Source organism: Phytophthora cinnamomi, assembly GCF_018691715.1.
Source record: "Phytophthora cinnamomi strain GKB4 chromosome Unknown Contig86, whole genome shotgun sequence".
Lineage (NCBI taxonomy): Eukaryota > Oomycota > Peronosporomycetes > Peronosporales > Peronosporaceae > Phytophthora > Phytophthora cinnamomi.
In genome coordinates, this window is record NW_027151019.1 from 185,056 (window position 1) to 204,181 (window position 19,126).

Genomic DNA, 19,126 nt, shown 5'->3' on the forward strand with positions numbered 1-19,126 from the left:
CTCGCTGTGCCAGCTCGCTCCACTACTGAATATACCGTTCGTCCCAACCCGTTACTCTCGCTGTTCCAGCTCGCTCCACTACTGAATATACCGTTCGTCCCAACCCGTTACGCTCGCTGTGCCAGCTCGCTCCACTACTACGCGATCGCGTTCGGTGCTTGAAGGTCCAGCGTGCTCGAAGGTCCTGCGGGCTTGAAGATTCAACGTGCTGATAGGTCGAGCGTGCTTGGCGGTCCGGCAGGTCGCGCTTGAAGGACCATTCATCGTAACCCGTTACACTCGCTGTGCCAGCTCGCTCCACTACTTCACTTACTGTTGGTCGCAACCCGTTACGCTCGCTGTGCCAGCTCGCTCCACTACTCGACATACCGTTCGTCCCAACCCGTTACGCTCGCTGTTCCAGCTCGCTCCACTACTACGCGATCGCGCACGGTGCTTGAAGGTCCTGCGGGCTTGTAGATCCAGCGTTGTTGAAGTTCCGGAGTGCTTGAAGGTCCGGCAGGTCGCGCTTGTAGGACCATTCATCATAACGCGTCGCGCTCGCTGTGCCAGCTCGCTCCACTACTGAACATACCGTTCGTCTCAACCCGTTCCGCTCTCTGTTCCAGCTCGCTTCACTACTTGACTTCCTGTTCGTCCCAACCCGTTACGCTCGCTGTGCCAGCTCGCTTCACTACTTGACTTCCTGTTGGTCGCAACCCGTTACGCTCGCTGTTCCAGCTCGCTTCACTATTGAATATACCGTTCGTCCCAACCCGTTATGCTCGCTGTTCCAGCTCGCTCCACTACGTTGCCTATTGTTCGCCCCAACCCGTTACGCTCACAGTTCCTGCTCGCTCTATGACTGAACATACCGTTCGTCTCAACCCGTTCTGCCCGCTGTTCCAGCTCGCTCCACTACTGAACATACGGTTCGTCTCAACACCTGTTCCGCTCGCTGTTCCAGCTCGCTTCACTACTTGGCATACCGTTTGTCACAGCCCGTTACACTCGCTGTGCCACCTCGCTCCACTACTGGACTTCATGTTGGTCGCAACCCGTTACGCTCGCTGTTCCAGCTCGCTTCACTACTGGATATACCGTTCGTCCCAACCCGTTCCGCTCGCTGTGCCAGCTCGCTCCACTACTTGACTTCCTGTTCGTCCCAACCCGTTACGCTCGCTGTGCCAGCTCGCTTCACTACTTGACTTCCTGTTCGTCCCAACCCGTTACGCTCGCTGTGCCAGCTCGCTCCACTACTACGCGATCGCGTTCGGTGCTTGAATGTCCAGCATGCTTGAACGTCGGGCGGGATGTGCTTGAAGGTCCTGCAAGTCGCGTTTGAAGGTCCGGACTCACCCCTGTCCAGCGCACGTCTTGTATTTCGCGCGCTGTATCGCGAAATGTGTGTGACACCCCCGAATAACAATGTATTCTAACAGAGAGGGTTTCGGCCAATCACAGAGCAGTAATAATATATTATGTATTTAGCTCACGCCCAGAAGGTCGTCCTCTATTTAGGTTAGGGCGCATGTACGGGTTGCTATACCTTGTACGCAGCGCACCGTCGTCGCTGTGCGGCGCTCGCGTCCTGTGGGGCTCGCAGCGGCGCCCGACGTCCGAGCGCTTCCTCGCTCCGCCGCGCGCGGGATTCAAAAAAGGAAATGTGAGCGCTGAGGCAAAATCGGCCAATCACAGCGCGTTATAATTATCACGCATGGCTATGCGTTGTAATTTCGGGCAAAGATAAGGCAGTCGGGAAGATGGTGAGATGCCATAGGGCAGGCTACTAATGCGCTAATGCAGGGCGGTAGGACGATGCTCTATGGCAGGCTGATGCCGCAAGGGCGGAATACGACGGACACCAGACAAACACACCGGAGACTCGGTTAGTTGTAGTAGACTAGCCGAGCGCCGCCGCTTCGCGGCGGTGGGTGTGGGTTTGGCCACAGTAGTGTGGGCCGCCCGCCTCCGCTTCGCTCCGGCGGGCTGGTTGGTTTGCTTATACAACGCTTGACGTTGGGGTATGGTATGCCGCCTCCGCTTCGCTCCGGCGGGCGATGGTTTCGTCAAAGGGATGCATTGCTAATGTGAAACGCACTTCCAAAAAAGACATGTATTTATGTAATTATGAAGTGTGTACTGCTGAATGCCTACTCCGCCTAAGCATCTTCGAATATCTGCCTGTACACAATGTTGTCAGTGTATGCACCGTCGTCTTCCTCCAGCTCCGGATACTCGATCAAAGCCTTGAACTTGGACCTGGATGTAACTCTCGACAGCGCCACGTAGAGCTGTCCGTGGGAGAAGCAGGGTGTCGCCAGATACAAACCTAGGTTCTGGACGGTTTGGCCTTGGGCTTTGTTGATGGTCATGGCGAAAGCTGGTACAACTGGAAACTGCTTGCGTCGCAAGCGGAAGGGGAACTCGCGCGCGTCCCCATCGCTGACGAAGACGATCCTTGGAATTAGAACGTTTTGGCCTATGCGCTCGCCAGTCATGATGGTAGCATGAATAACGTGGGGCTTGAGCTGGACAACCCGTAGTCGCGTTCCGTTGCAGAGGCCCAAGTCGGGGTTCAGGTTTCTCATCATCATAATTGGGGCGCCTTCCTTCAATGTAAGTTTGTGTGGAGGAATACCGTTGATAGTCACCGAATGCAACACCTCCGGCTCGAAGAAGTTTCCTTCGTTGTCGTCATCCACTGAATCCACCGATAGATACTCGCGGGCCTCCCCGGAGAGTCGTTCAGAGACAGCTTGGTTGATGCGGTGCACCACGGCGTTGGTAGTCGTCAAGATGGTCCTGTTGGCGAAGTACTCGTCCGTAGCAACCTCGGGATCGTTGATGTCGGCGTACATCTTATCAATAATGTTCTTCAAACCCCGTGGAACAGCTCCAGGTGTGATTTCTTCGTCTTCAATGTCGTCTCCTTCTTCGTAGATGTTGTCGATCAGCATATCGCGCGGAATCTTCACAAAGTCCCTGCCCAGGGACCTGTTGACCTCGTGTCTACCCTCTCCCACTTGTAGGAGAAACTCCGAGAAAGCTGCGAGCTCTGCGGCGGTGCTTTCGTTACTTGCCGATTGTACACGCATGTTTTCCGTGAGATGCAGCTGCTTGAAGTGTCGCCATAGCGTAGATGACTTCAGACACGCGCCGATGGTCTCCGCTGGTGTGCCGCGCACTACCACCGGCAAAATCTGGCGGAAGTCACCGGAAAGTACAAATACTTTCCTCCAAAAGGCTCCTGGTCGTTACCCATGATGTCACGCAAAGACCTGTCCACCGCTTCGAAGGCGTGCCTGTGAGTCATTGGAGCTTCGTCCCAGATAACCAAACTGGCTCGCTCGATCAACATCTTGAGGCGCGATTGTTTGTAAATCGCACACGTCGACTTGTCGTTCAGCTTGAGAGGTATCTTGAACGTCGAATGCGCTGTGCGCCCACCCATGAGCAACAGCGAAGCAATTCCACTCGAAGCCACAGCAATCGCGATCTTCCCGGACAGTCGCACCTTCGCCAGGATATGCCGCAGCAGAGTTGACTTTCCTGTACCTCCCGGGCCGTCAATAAAGAACAGCTTGTTGCCTTGAACTGGTGCTTCGGCCGCCTGGATGATTTCGTCGTAAATAGCTCGTTGGCCGTCGTTCAGCTGGCTTTCTTGGTCCACAATGGCTTGAAGGGTAGAGTGCTGGTACCCCTCCAGTTCGCGTCGAATGAGGTTGTTCCGCAGCAGCGAATCCAGCACCAGCCGCGGGTAGTCATCCAGCTGAGGGAGGTCAAAGTCCGCCACTACGTAGCCATTGATTTGGAGCAGGTCGTTAAGGTCCTTGAGTGTGTGGAACCTGATCATGTCTTCCTTCTCCTGTCCTTCCAAGCCCCGGTATGTGTGCGCGAAGTCTTCAGAAAGAACGTCGTAGAATCGATTCCACAGTACGCGAACCTCCGAAACTTGAGAATAAACAATGATCGTCGCGAAGAGCTGGCGGAGTTGGTACGGCATATTGAAGGCAGCGGCTTCTTCCATACACGCAATCCATTCTGCGTCGTCTTCAAGGTAGCCCAGTTTGAGTGCGGCCTGGCGGTACGACGCATACGTAACACCATCCACTGTCCGAAGCTTGGCAAAGGACTGAGGTCCCTGCGGTGACACAGCAGTACACGCATGTAGAACCTCTCCATGTCCCGAGGGGTCACATGAACCATCCGCCCAAGCGCCGCTTGGTATTGTTTGCGACGAACCCATCTCTTTGCCTTGTCATCCCATCGGAATAGCTTCGGAATGTCTTGGTACACCATGGTCTTTGCAACTTGGTTCTCCGGGGCCTCACTCGCGCACAGTTCGAAGAAGCGGGTCAACATCGAGTGGCGACCACGCGTGAGAACTCGATCCGGGTTGTCGCTCGAACGGAAGGTCACAAATTGCTCGTTCTCCAGGTGGATCGTCAGCTGTACGATGGAGTGCGTCTTGCCTTGAACGGAGAAGTCGAGAAGCCGCATACATGCCTCTATCGGAGATATATACCTTGCGTTCAGGTACCGAAGAATCTCGTTGGGATCCATCCTTGCACCGTTCGACTCCCCGCCAACCGTTTCCACAGTTATTACAGCCTTGTCGGACCCCTTGTAGACGTACTTGTACAGATATTTGACCGCCGTGAGGGCCGTACAAACCTCCACGTTGATATGGCAGTTGTACTTCTGCGAAAGGTAGGGATTGTACGGGACCACCCATTGGTTAATGGTGGCGTTGTCGTACTCCCTTCCCTTGAACTTGAGTACTCCCGGTGGCCGGCGGCGACGTCTGCAGACAGGAAACCCGTTCACGTTTCCTTGGGTAACCTCTACCAACGGCTTCGGGTATCCCTTCGTGCACTTTCCGTCCTTCATGCAGGGGCTGGAGGGGTTCGCCGCGCCACATGGACCATGCATCATGCAAGTGAGGATGGTCTCGTACAGCTGGGGGTTGATCTCGGCGTCCGGGAGCTCCGAAGAGCACAACTTGTCGATGATTTGTCTTGTACGCGGCTTGTCTTCGTCTGCGAGAATAATCAGAATGTGTGCGTGTGGGAGGCCCCTCTTCTGGAACTCCACCACGTAGATCCTCGCCAGAACACGTCCCAGTACGCCTTCATCCAAGTCTTTCAGCATCGCCGCCAATTTCTGCTGCCAAACGCGGGCTACAATGTCCGGGCGGTCTTGTGCGCTTTGGTTTGGCTCCGGTATCTTTTCCTGGATCTCGTCCCACGTAGGGTTGCACGTCATAGTAACGAAGACGTCCGGTTTCCCGTACTCCCGCACGATAGCCATGGAATCTTGGTAAGACTTGTACATGGCCCGCGGACTCCCCGAATGCGTAGCTGGTAGAACGATGCGCTTGCCGATTTGGTCCAGGAAGTGTCCCGAGCGACGCTGCGGTTCATCGGGGTGCTGGAGCGCCCCAGTTTCGCGGTTGTACTCCGTCAATAGGGCTTCGCCCTCGCGCAGAACCGCCGTGTTTTCACTTAGAAGCGCGTCTCGAACCCCGCTGTACTGATCGGCGCGAAGTTCAGCTTGATGGGATGCCACCCAACGCAGTTGCTCTTGCTCGCACTTGGCTCGTTGATCTACGCAGTACTGCTGGAATAATCGCCCACCTTGGTGCAGTACCGACTCGTCACCGACTTTCTGGAATAACCGGTAGGCTACATGCTCTCGGAGGGACATTTCACGCTTCTTTCTGCGCACCACGTTGTTCGCATACACGTCTGTGTAGGTCCAACCCAGTTCTCCATGCGGAAGAAGTAGTGGGTACTGCAACGGGTCATACACAGAGTGCGTCTCGAAGAGCCGAAGCAGCGAGTGATCTTTAGTACGCAGAAGGATGTCGCGCGGGCTGTCCAAGTTGCCATCCTCGATAAGAGTCGCCCCAACTTCCGAGACCGTTGGTAGGTTGTGGGTTCGTGGGTTTGACCTCTTCTCGTGCAGCCGGAACACCATATCAACCACCTCCTTTCCCGCCGCCTGGTCGGCGCGCAGCTTCTCCGCGAAGTTGAGATATTGTTGCGCGAACGGATTGCACTCCTCCATCATCTGCTCCATCTCCAGCAGCGTCCCGGCGTGGAGGTCAGCGAAAATACCTCGGCGACGCTCCGCTCGCTGTTGCATGTCTGGATCGACGATGTAGATCTGGGCAAACTTGGGGGGCATGGGCTCGTTTGTGAACGTATCGATACGCGGAAGTAGAGAGCCCAAGTAGTGCCCCATGGCTCCTTGAATACGATACGTGTATACACCACGTTGTCCAGCAACGCTCTCGTCTTGGTTCACGTCCCTGAAGTTGGACCGGTTGCTACAGGAAGCCCCAATCGACGTGAAGGCAAAACTTGGTTGTAGGCACGAATGCGGCGCCGAAACTCGGCATCCGTGTACAACTGGTGCAGTCGCGGAGGCGCAGCTCGTAGTGAAGGTAGCTGCACCGCTCCCTCCAAACAACAGCCTTTTTTGGACTCTGCAGGCCATTTCCACGCGTTGCAATGAGGGCAGATCGTAGTTGGAGGCAGTCTGTGGCGCCCATTAACGATGTTGTCGCCGCTGAGCATGGAGACTCTGAAATCCTCCTGGTTTGCGAGTGCATGACCTCTGCGAAGAGTGCTGCGCCGTATACGCTCCTGTTGTCGTCGTTCCTCTCTCACCTCCTCCTCTTGAGCGTCTCGAACCGTGGCTTGATACTCCCGAAGAGCCACTCGCTCTGCTTCCGCTTCTTCTTGCGTCAGATTAGCCCGACGTTCTTCCTGGCGAACGCGTTCGCGTTCCTGGCGTTCTTCACGTTCATCTGGCGTTTCTTGCTGGCGTTGTTGGGCGTGTTGTAGACGATCGGTCTCCTGCATGATCTCCCGTTGTTGCTCGGTTTGGTTAGCTCTTCTAGCGGCCTGTAGTAAACGGCTTTGCTCGCGCGCTGTGCTTCGTTCGGCCTCTGTTAATAGAGCCCTACGTGTCCTTTGGCGTTCTGCATCTCTACGTCTTTGACGCTCGCGTTGGGATCCCGTCATGTTCGCCCTTCTAATTCGGGCTCTCTCTGTCTCGCGCGCGGCGTCGTTCTGTTTGAGACGCCGTCATTGCAGCGCGCCTCCTACGCGCTGCCTCCGCCGGGGTCGAGCCAGGAACTTGCTCCGTTGTGCTGACATCAGTTGCTACAACTGTAGAATCAACAGGCGCCGCTGCCTGGACCGGAGGTTCTTCTCTGCGGATTGGTGGAGGCCCAACAGACGTGTTTCCGGCCGCAACATGACTCTCGACAGCCGTGACAGTAGCGGCCGTGTCTGTCACGATAAGCGATTGAAATTCCTTGTTTAAGTTGTATCGTTTAGCCCTCCGACGCGCTTGGCGGCGCCTTTTAGCGGCAGGCTCCTCTGGAGCAGCCGGGGTTGCGTTGATACGCTCGTTGTCCCGCAAGGCCTGCTCGATCTCCTCGCGCGTCCATTTCCTTTTCGTTCGAGCCATTCTGGGCTGCGTACACGCAACAGAGTCACATGACGCGTTAGACATAAAGTCTAAGAACACCGTCGCCATTTCCAGGGTCCTATACACGCGCCCCGCCGCGGACACAGAAGCGCAAATAGGTGCGTCCACCTAAAGCGCCGGTCCCATACACGACCACTGGCCCGGAGATGAGGCAGGTCACCCGGCTTCGCCGAGATCTGCCCCATTTACCCCGGATTGGTATGAGATTTCCCACGCCGCTGGCGGGCGGACGTGGGCACCTCAGGGTCGCGGCTCCCAAGAGCGGTCGCTGCGGCAAGGGCACGCGCAATCCTACGTCGGCGGCGGGTGCCAGCTGCAGTCTTTCTTATCATCTTAAAATGGGTATTGCTACCCACTTTAGAGAAAGTAACGGTCAGTATAGTGGAGAGCTGCAGTACCCAAATGCCATTCTCCAAGGTAATTAAACCCGGGATGCAAGCAAGAGAGCAATGTTGCAGATTCGGGACGGCCTGCCTGGCATCTGTGCGCCAACGGGGAGTCTCGACTACATGGCCGTGTCGTGGAACCCACTGCAACTCCCCGTGGCCCCACCGGAGTAGGCACCAGGCCGCCCTTAATCCCACACTATAATACCTCGACTGCCCTGAAGGTACCAGTTATCCCAACAGGCGGAACTCCCGAAACCGACACTTCTATTACAGTTAGGAAACTATGTAGCTAAGCGTACCTTAGTCCCTGTGCGGCGCTCGCGTCCTGTGGGGCTCGCTGCAGCGCCCGACGTCCGAGCGCTTCCTCGCTCCGCCGCGCGCGGAATTCAAAAGGAAATGTGAGCGCTGAGGCAAAATCGGCCAATCACAGCGCGTTATAATTATCACGCATGGCTATGTTGTAATATCGGGCAAACATAAGCCAGTCCGGAAGATGGTGAGATGCCATAGGGCAGGTTACTAATGCGCTAATGCAGGGCGGTAGGACAATGCGCTACGGCAGGCTGATGCCCCAAGGGCGGAACACGACGAACTTACAGACAAACTTACAGGATACTCGGTTAGTTGTGGTAGACTAGCCGAGCGCCGCCGCTTCGCGGCGGTGGGTGGGTTTGGCCACAGTAGTGTGGGCCGCCCGCCTCCGCTCCGGCGGGCTGGTTGGTTTGCTTATACAACGCTTGACGTTGGGGTATGGTATGCCCGCCTCCGCTTCGCTCCGGCGGGCGATGGTTTCGTCAAAGGGATGCATTGCTAATGTGAAACGCACTTCCAAAAGACATGTATTTATGTAATTATGAAGTGTGTACTGCTGAATGCCTACTCCGCCTAAGCATCTTCGAATATCTGCCTGTACACAATGTTGTCAGTGTATGCACCGTCGTCTTCCTCCAGCTCCGGATACTCGATCAAAGCCTTGAACTTGGACCTGGATGTAACTCTCGACAGCGCCACGTAGAGCTGTCCGTGGGAGAAGCAGGGTGTCGCCAGATACAAACCTAGGTTCTGGACGGTTTGGCCTTGGGCTTTGTTGATGGTCATGGCGAAAGCTGGTACAACTGGAAACTGCTTGCGTCGCAAGCGGAAGGGGAACTCGCGCGCGTCCCCATCGCTGACGAAGACGATCCTTGGAATTAGAACGTTTTGGCCTATGCGCTCGCCAGTCATGATGGTAGCATGAATAACGTGGGGCTTGAGCTGGACAACCCGTAGTCGCGTTCCGTTGCAGAGGCCCAAGTCGGGGTTCAGGTTTCTCATCATCATAATTGGGGCGCCTTCCTTCAATGTAAGTTTGTGTGGAGGAATACCGTTGATAGTCACCGAATGCAACACCTCCGGCTCGAAGAAGTTTCCTTCGTTGTCGTCATCCACTGAATCCACCGATAGATACTCGCGGGCCTCCCCGGAGAGTCGTTCAGAGACAGCTTGGTTGATGCGGTGCACCACGGCGTTGGTAGTCGTCAAGATGGTCCTGTTGGCGAAGTACTCGTCCGTAGCAACCTCGGGATCGTTGATGTCGGCGTACATCTTATCAATAATGTTCTTCAAACCCCGTGGAACAGCTCCAGGTGTGATTTCTTCGTCTTCAATGTCGTCTCCTTCTTCGTAGATGTTGTCGATCAGCATATCGCGCGGAATCTTCACAAAGTCCCTGCCCAGGGACCTGTTGACCTCGTGTCTACCCTCTCCCACTTGTAGGAGAAACTCCGAGAAAGCTGCGAGCTCTGCGGCGGTGCTTTCGTTACTTGCCGATTGTACACGCATGTTTTCCGTGAGATGCAGCTGCTTGAAGTGTCGCCATAGCGTAGATGACTTCAGACACGCGCCGATGGTCTCCGCTGGTGTGCCGCGCACTACCACCGGCAAAATCTGGCGGAAGTCACCGGAAAGTACAAATACTTTCCCTCCAAAAGGCTCCTGGTCGTTACCCATGATGTCACGCAAAGACCTGTCCACCGCTTCGAAGGCGTGCCTGTGAGTCATTGGAGCTTCGTCCCAGATAACCAAACTGGCTCGCTCGATCAACATCTTGAGGCGCGATTGTTTGTAAATCGCACACGTCGACTTGTCGTTCAGCTTGAGAGGTATCTTGAACGTCGAATGCGCTGTGCGCCCACCCATGAGCAACAGCGAAGCAATTCCACTCGAAGCCACAGCAATCGCGATCTTCCCGGACAGTCGCACCTTCGCCAGGATATGCCGCAGCAGAGTTGACTTTCCTGTACCTCCCGGGCCGTCAATAAAGAACAGCTTGTTGCCTTGAACTGGTGCTTCGGCCGCCTGGATGATTTCGTCGTAAATAGCTCGTTGGCCGTCGTTCAGCTGGCTTTCTTGGTCCACAATGGCTTGAAGGGTAGAGTGCTGGTACCCCTCCAGTTCGCGTCGAATGAGGTTGTTCCGCAGCAGCGAATCCAGCACCAGCCGCGGGTAGTCATCCAGCTGAGGGAGGTCAAAGTCCGCCACTACGTAGCCATTGATTTGGAGCAGGTCGTTAAGGTCCTTGAGTGTGTGGAACCTGATCATGTCTTCCTTCTCCTGTCCTTCCAAGCCCCGGTATGTGTGCGCGAAGTCTTCAGAAAGAACGTCGTAGAATCGATTCCACAGTACGCGAACCTCCGAAACTTGAGAATAAACAATGATCGTCGCGAAGAGCTGGCGGAGTTGGTACGGCATCTTGAAGGCAGCGGCTTCTTCCATACACGCAATCCATTCTGCGTCGTCTTCAAGGTAGCCCAGTTTGAGTGCGGCCTGGCGGTACGACGCATACGTAACACCATCCACTGTCCGAAGCTTGGCAAAGGACTGAGGTCCCTGCGGTGACACAGCAGTACACGCATGTAGAACCTCTCCATGTCCCGAGGGGTCACATGAACCATCCGCCCAAGCGCCGCTTGGTATTGTTTGCGACGAACCCATCTCTTTGCCTTGTCATCCCATCGGAATAGCTTCGGAATGTCTTGGTACACCATGGTCTTTGCAACTTGGTTCTCCGGGGCCTCACTCGCGCACAGTTCGAAGAAGCGGGTCAACATCGAGTGGCGACCACGCGTGAGAACTCGATCCGGGTTGTCGCTCGAACGGAAGGTCACAAATTGCTCGTTCTCCAGGTGGATCGTCAGCTGTACGATGGAGTGCGTCTTGCCTTGAACGGAGAAGTCGAGAAGCCGCATACATGCCTCTATCGGAGATATATACCTTGCGTTCAGGTACCGAAGAATCTCGTTGGGATCCATCCTTGCACCGTTCGACTCCCCGCCAACCGTTTCCACAGTTATTACAGCCTTGTCGGACCCCTTGTAGACGTACTTGTACAGATATTTGACCGCCGTGAGGGCCGTACAAACCTCCACGTTGATATGGCAGTTGTACTTCTGCGAAAGGTAGGGATTGTACGGGACCACCCATTGGTTAATGGTGGCGTTGTCGTACTCCCTTCCCTTGAACTTGAGTACTCCCGGTGGCCGGCGGCGACGTCTGCAGACAGGAAACCCGTTCACGTTTCCTTGGGTAACCTCTACCAACGGCTTCGGGTATCCCTTCGTGCACTTTCCGTCCTTCATGCAGGGGCTGGAGGGGTTCGCCGCGCCACATGGACCATGCATCATGCAAGTGAGGATGGTCTCGTACAGCTGGGGTTGATCTCGGCGTCCGGGAGCTCCGAAGAGCACAACTTGTCGATGATTTGTCTTGTACGCGGCTTGTCTTCGTCTGCGAGAATAATCAGAATGTGTGCGTGTGGGAGGCCCCTCTTCTGGAACTCCACCACGTAGATCCTCGCCAGAACACGTCCCAGTACGCCTTCATCCAAGTCTTTCAGCATCGCCGCCAATTTCTGCTGCCAAACGCGGGCTACAATGTCCGGGCGGTCTTGTGCGCTTTGGTTTGGCTCCGGTATCTTTTCCTGGATCTCGTCCCACGTAGGGTTGCACGTCATAGTAACGAAGACGTCCGGTTTCCCGTACTCCCGCACGATAGCCATGGAATCTTGGTAAGACTTGTACATGGCCCGCGGACTCCCCGAATGCGTAGCTGGTAGAACGATGCGCTTGCCGATTTGGTCCAGGAAGTGTCCCGAGCGACGCTGCGGTTCATCGGGGTGCTGGAGCGCCCCAGTTTCGCGGTTGTACTCCGTCAATAGGGCTTCGCCCTCGCGCAGAACCGCCGTGTTTTCACTTAGAAGCGCGTCTCGAACCCCGCTGTACTGATCGGCGCGAAGTTCAGCTTGATGGGATGCCACCCAACGCAGTTGCTCTTGCTCGCACTTGGCTCGTTGATCTACGCAGTACTGCTGGAATAATCGCCCACCTTGGTGCAGTACCGACTCGTCACCGACTTTCTGGAATAACCGGTAGGCTACATGCTCTCGGAGGGACATTTCACGCTTCTTTCTGCGCACCACGTTGTTCGCATACACGTCTGTGTAGGTCCAACCCAGTTCTCCATGCGGAAGAAGTAGTGGGTACTGCAACGGGTCATACACAGAGTGCGTCTCGAAGAGCCGAAGCAGCGAGTGATCTTTAGTACGCAGAAGGATGTCGCGCGGGCTGTCCAAGTTGCCATCCTCGATAAGAGTCGCCCCAACTTCCGAGACCGTTGGTAGGTTGTGGGTTCGTGGGTTTGACCTCTTCTCGTGCAGCCGGAACACCATATCAACCACCTCCTTTCCCGCCGCCTGGTCGGCGCGCAGCTTCTCCGCGAAGTTGAGATATTGTTGCGCGAACGGATTGCACTCCTCCATCATCTGCTCCATCTCCAGCAGCGTCCCGGCGTGGAGGTCAGCGAAAATACCTCGGCGACGCTCCGCTCGCTGTTGCATGTCTGGATCGACGATGTAGATCTGGGCAAACTTGGGGGCATGGGCTCGTTTGTGAACGTATCGATACGCGGAAGTAGAGAGCCCAAGTAGTGCCCCATGGCTCCTTGAATACGATACGTGTATACACCACGTTGTCCAGCAACGCTCTCGTCTTGGTTCACGTCCCTGAAGTTGGACCGGTTGCTACAGGAAGCCCCAATCGACGTGAAGGCAAAACTTGGTTGTAGGCACGAATGCGGCGCCGAAACTCGGCATCCGTGTACAACTGGTGCAGTCGCGGAGGCGCAGCTCGTAGTGAAGGTAGCTGCACCGCTCCCTCCAAACAACAGCCTTTTTGGACTCTGCAGGCCATTTCCACGCGTTGCAATGAGGGCAGATCGTAGTTGGAGGCAGTCTGTGGCGCCCATTAACGATGTTGTCGCCGCTGAGCATGGAGACTCTGAAATCCTCCTGGTTTGCGAGTGCATGACCTCTGCGAAGAGTGCTGCGCCGTATACGCTCCTGTTGTCGTCGTTCCTCTCTCACCTCCTCCTCTTGAGCGTCTCGAACCGTGGCTTGATACTCCCGAAGAGCCACTCGCTCTGCTTCCGCTTCTTCTTGCGTCAGATTAGCCCGACGTTCTTCCTGGCGAACGCGTTCGCGTTCCTGGCGTTCTTCACGTTCATCTGGCGTTTCTTGCTGGCGTTGTTGGGCGTGTTGTAGACGATCGGTCTCCTGCATGATCTCCCGTTGTTGCTCGGTTTGGTTAGCTCTTCTAGCGGCCTGTAGTAAACGGCTTTGCTCGCGCGCTGTGCTTCGTTCGGCCTCTGTTAATAGAGCCCTACGTGTCCTTTGGCGTTCTGCATCTCTACGTCTTTGACGCTCGCGTTGGGATCCCGTCATGTTCGCCCTTCTAATTCGGGCTCTCTCTCTGTCTCGCGCGCGGCGTCGTTCTGTTTGAGACGCCGTCATTGCAGCGCGCCTCCTACGCGCTGCCTCCGCCGGGGTCGAGCCAGGAACTTGCTCCGTTGTGCTGACATCAGTTGCTACAACTGTAGAATCAACAGGCGCCGCTGCCTGGACCGGAGGTTCTTCTCTGCGGATTGGTGGAGGCCCAACAGACGTGTTTCCGGCCGCAACATGACTCTCGACAGCCGTGACAGTAGCGGCCGTGTCTGTCACGATAAGCGATTGAAATTCCTTGTTTAAGTTGTATCGTTTAGCCCTCCGACGCGCTTGGCGGCGCCTTTTAGCGGCAGGCTCCTCTGGAGCAGCCGGGGTTGCGTTGATACGCTCGTTGTCCCGCAAGGCCTGCTCGATCTCCTCGCGCGTCCATTTCCTTTTCGTTCGAGCCATTCTGGGCTGCGTACACGCAACAGAGTCACATGACGCGTTAGACATAAAGTCTAAGAACACCGTCGCCATTTCCAGGGTCCTATACACGCGCCCCGCCGCGGACACAGAAGCGCAAATAGGTGCGTCCACCTAAAGCGCCGGTCCCATACACGACCACTGGCCCGGAGATGAGGCAGGTCACCGGCTTCGCCGAGATCTGCCCCATTTACCCCGGATTGGTATGAGATTTCCCACGCCGCTGGCGGGCGGACGTGGGCACCTCAGGGTCGCGGCTCCCAAGAGCGGTCGCTGCGGCAAGGGCACGCGCAATCCTACGTCGGCGGCGGGTGCCAGCTGCAGTCTTTCTTATCATCTTAAAATGGGTATTGCTACCCACTTTAGAGAAAGTAACGGTCAGTATAGTGGAGAGCTGCAGTACCCAAATGCCATTCTCCAAGGTAATTAAACCCGGGATGCAAGCAAGAGAGCAATGTTGCAGATTCGGGACGGCCTGCCTGGCATCTGTGCGCCAACGGGGAGTCTCGACTACATGGCCGTGTCGTGGAACCCACTGCAACTCCCCGTGGCCCCACCGGAGTAGGCACCAGGCCGCCCTTAATCCCACACTATAATACCTCGACTGCCCTGAAGGTACCAGTTATCCCAACAGGCGGAACTCCCGAAACCGACACTTCTATTACAGTTAGGAAACTATGTAGCTAAGCGTACCTTAGTCCCTGTGCGGCGCTCGCGTCCTGTGGGGCTCGCTGCAGCGCCCGACGTCCGAGCGCTTCCTCGCTCCGCCGCGCGCGGAATTCAAAAAGGAAATGTGAGCGCTGAGGCAAAATCGGCCAATCACAGCGCGTTATAATTATCACGCATGGCTATGTTGTAATATCGGGCAAACATAAGCCAGTCCGGAAGATGGTGAGATGCCATAGGGCAGGTTACTAATGCGCTAATGCAGGGCGGTAGGACAATGCGCTACGGCAGGCTGATGCCCCAAGGGCGGAACACGACGAACTTACAGACAAACTTACAGGATACTCGGTTAGTTGTGGTAGACTAGCCGATCGCCGCCGCTTCGCGGCGGTGTGTGTGGTTAGTCATAGGCGGTTACGCTCGCGGTTCCAGCTCGCTCCACTATTTGTCATAGCCCCCTCCGCATCGCTCCGGTGGGTTTACAGTTCGGCGCAACCCGTTACGCTACTTGGCAATCCTTTCGTCTCAACCCGTTACGCTCGCTGTGCCAGCTCGCTCCACTACTGAACATACCGTTGCTCGCAACCCGTTCCGCTCGCTGTGCCAGCTTGCTCCACTACTGAATATACCGTTCGTCCCAACCCGCTCCACTACTGAATATACCGTTCGTCACAACCCGTTACGCTCGCTGTGCCAGCTCGCGCCACTACAACGGATAGCGCTCGGTACTTGTAGGTCCTGCGGCCTTGCAGGTCCGAAGTGCTTGAAGGTCCGGCGTACTTCATCGACAATTTATCGCAACCCGTTACACTCGCTGTGCCAGTTCGCTAGGCCACTACTTACCATACCGTTCATTGCAACCCGTTGCGCTCGCTGTCCCAGCTCGCTCCACTACTTACCATACTGTTCGTCCCAACCCGTTACGCTCGCTGTGCCAGGTCGGTGCTTGAAGGTCCCGCAGGTCGCGCTTGAAGGACCATTCATCGTAACCCGTTACGCTCGCTGTGCCAGCTCGCTTCACTACTGGATATACCGTTTGTCCCAACCCGTTACGCTCGCTGTTCCAGCTCGCTCTACTACTACGCGATCGCGTTCGGTGCACGAATGTCCAACATGCTTGAAGATCCTGCGTGCTTGAAGGTCCTGTGGAAGGTGCTTGAAGGTCCGGGATCACCCCTGTCCAGCGCACGTCTTGTATTTCGCGCGCTGTATCGCGAAATGTGTGTGGCACCCCGAATAGCAATATATTCTAACAGAGAGGATTTCGGCCAATCACAGAGCAGTAATAATATATTATGTATTTAGCTCACGCCCAGAAGGTCGTCGTCTATTAACTTTATCGACTTTAGGGCGCATATACGGGTTGCTATATCGCGCACGCAGCGCACCGTCGTCGCTGTGCGGCGCTCGCGTCCTGTGGGGCTCGCAGCGGCGCCCGCCGTCCGCGCCCTGCGTCGCTCCGCCGCGCCCGAATTCGAATTCAAAACGGAAATTTTAGCGGGGTGGCAATTTCAGCCTATCACAGCACGAATAAATATAACGCAAGGCTATTTTTGTAATATCGGGCATAGATTAGCCAGTCAAAAGGATGGTGGGATGCCATAGGGTAGGCTACTAATACACTGTCGCCAGGCGGGAAGGGCGCTCCCCCGACGATGCTCTACGGCAGGCTAAGCCCCCAAGATAGAGAACGGACGGACTTACAGACAAACATACAGGATACTCTGTTAGTTGTAGTAGATTTCTGCTCTTACTGGTGCCTTGCTACTCCGATTTCAGTGAATGAACTCCGCACTCTGGTACTTTTCGAACTGATTTTGCTAGTGCTTTGCGCTGTACATCGTCGATGACCTTCGTCATCAACAGAACCAACATGGCGGCGCCGGTGAGATCGATGGTACAGCCCCACCCAAGCTTTGTGATTACATCTGTTCCGGTCCAAAATGCCCTTCAAATTGACGTTCGAACCAATCACGAAACTCCATCCAATCGAGATGCTTGGGTTTCAAGCGTGACGTGCCTACGCTTGGCCAGCAACCGCCACCTTCGAGTGGCAGACGCTGGCAACGACTGCCCATTCCCCATTTTACCTCTAGTCCCACAGGAACAACAGCGCACAGGTTTTTATCTCGACTATGGGCGGCTGGATGACTCTTCTCGACGTGGTGACTGCTCTCGGGCAAGTCATGCTCAACCTAAGCCTCGGACCGGACATCTACTCGATCCATCGCCGAAAAAGCATAGGAGAGCTGTCTGTAGCGCCGTTGGTGTCCATGCTGGTCAACTGCCACTTGTGGATGTGCTATGGCATTCTGCGCGACAGTCTCTTCCCCGTGGCAGCCACGCAGGGCTTCGGTCAGCTCGCTGCGATTGTGTTTAACGTCATATACTTCAAGTGGAGCCCGCCGCAGGCGCGCAAGGACAATGTCAAGCTGTACGTCATTGGGATCGTCATCTACTGCATCGTCACACTCTACTTCGTGCTGGTCCTCGCCGGCGTCACAGGCCAGACCAACTACGACGGCAGCATCTTGATGGGATACGCCGGCGTCGCCATCAACCTCTGCCTGTTTGTCTCCCCGCTGACCACTCTCAAGCGCGTCGTGGAGACCAAGTCGGCCGCCTCCATCCCGATCAACCTCAGCATCATGATGTTCGCGTCCTCGGTTCTATGGGTCATCACCGGTTTGCTCGACAGCGACTACTTCATCACGAGCCTCAACCTGGCTGGCGTTGCGTTCGGCGCCAGTCAAATGGTGCTATACCACATCTACCACCCCGGCCGAGGTGTGAACGCGCTGCCGGACCAGCAGTACGGCGCGAATGGGGAGCTGCCGGTCGTCGTGTCCCCCACGTCCAAAGACGCCGGGGTGGTGGTGACTATTGAGAGTCCCGCGTACAAACCTATCGCGTCACCAGCTCTAGGCAAAACCGTGTGAGAGATACCGGTACATGTACGACGCTACAGTAGAAGAAGATATACAGATACACATCTGGCAACACACGTTTTATTTTGCTGTATGTCTGTTAGCTAACGACCAGAGCACTTTGAACGCCCTGCATTGCCTTTATAGCCGGACTTTCTGAACGAGCCGCAAGCAGTGATTGGTCGACTAGCGAAATGTAGCCAACTAATCATGAAAAAGCGCAATCAGACTGCCGCTACAAAACTATTCAGTACACAACAGGACACAAAAGAAGGGGTGAGCAAGGCTTTATTTACTGTTTAGCAGATTACATCTTTGCTACGGTTGGTGACAAAATCCTCAAACGACTTCAGTCATAGTGCCCATTGCGCAACTACGTGAGCTGTTTAACGCTACCGTGCTCATTTCCGATCTTGCTAGCTCATTTCCACCCATGGGCTTCTGGTACACGCTGCTCGGTGTGGCGACCGCCGTCGCTCAGGTGGTGCTCAACTTGAGCCCTGTTCCAGACATCTCCCGGGTCCACCGACGCAAGCAGATCGGAGAGCTGGCTGCGCTTCCGCTGGTCGCCATGGTGGTCAACTGCCATTTCTGGTACGTTCCAGTATTAATACATTGTGCTCCGATTAAGAAGCAGGGCATTGATTGACGACGCTCTGAAGGTTGGTCTACGCATACGTGACGGACAGCATGTTCCCGCTCTTCGCCACGCAAGTTTTCGGCCAGCTTGCTGCGACCGTGTACAACGCCGTCTACTACCGCTGGAGTGTACCTGAGAAGCGCAAGGAGCTCCGAAAACTCTACGCGTGGGCGTTCGCTATGCATTGTGCGCTCTCACTGTACACAGTCCTCGGACTGCTAGGAGCTACCTGCCAGTCCTACTCGGAAGTCGGGACATACCTCGGATACGTCGGCATCGTTATTGACGTGTGGATGTTCACGTCCCCACTGGGAACGCTGAAGCACGTCATGGAGACCAAGTCCGCAGCCTCGATCCCGATCAATCTGAGCCTCATGCTCTTTGTGTCGACGTCACTGTGGGTCGTCTCGGGACTCGTGGACAGCGACTACTTCGTCGCTGGTCTCAACGCCATCGGATCGTTGCTGAGCGTCGTCCAGATTGTGTTTTACATGATCTACCGCCCAACAGGCGACGAAGGTTCGGTTCAGAGCCTAGAAAACGGCGACACCAGTGAGGTATCAATTGTTGTCGTCACGCCAAACGCCAAGTGTGAAGCTGACCTGCTGTCCATCCAGAGCCCAGTGTACAAGATGCTGTCGTCGCCAACATCACACAGGGCAGGCTGAGACACAACTTCCTTGGGATTTTTCAGTTGGTGAACTTAGAACTGGAGATGCTCTCGTCCTATCAAAACTGATTACAAGTCGCTTCAATGTGCTTTTCGCCCAATCAATATTCTACTCGGGTCGCAAAT

The 19,126-nt window shown here is 55.5% G+C and overlaps 2 protein-coding genes across 2 annotated transcripts; both read left to right on the top strand.

Moving 5' to 3' along the window:
* Nucleotides 1–17,060: 17,060 nt before the first annotated feature.
* IUM83_19550 (MtN3-like protein) lies at nt 17,061–17,702 on the top strand (the record flags this gene model as incomplete). The annotated part of the gene is made up of 1 exon (XM_067944602.1): nt 17,061–17,702. The coding sequence occupies one exon, from the start codon at nt 17,061–17,063 to the stop codon at nt 17,700–17,702; it is 642 nt and encodes a 213-aa protein (XP_067784742.1).
* Nucleotides 17,703–18,380: 678 nt separating this feature from the next.
* IUM83_19551 (MtN3-like protein) lies at nt 18,381–18,998 on the top strand (the record flags this gene model as incomplete). The annotated part of the gene is made up of 1 exon (XM_067944603.1): nt 18,381–18,998. The coding sequence occupies one exon, from the start codon at nt 18,381–18,383 to the stop codon at nt 18,996–18,998; it is 618 nt and encodes a 205-aa protein (XP_067784743.1).
* Nucleotides 18,999–19,126: the final 128 nt, after the last annotated feature.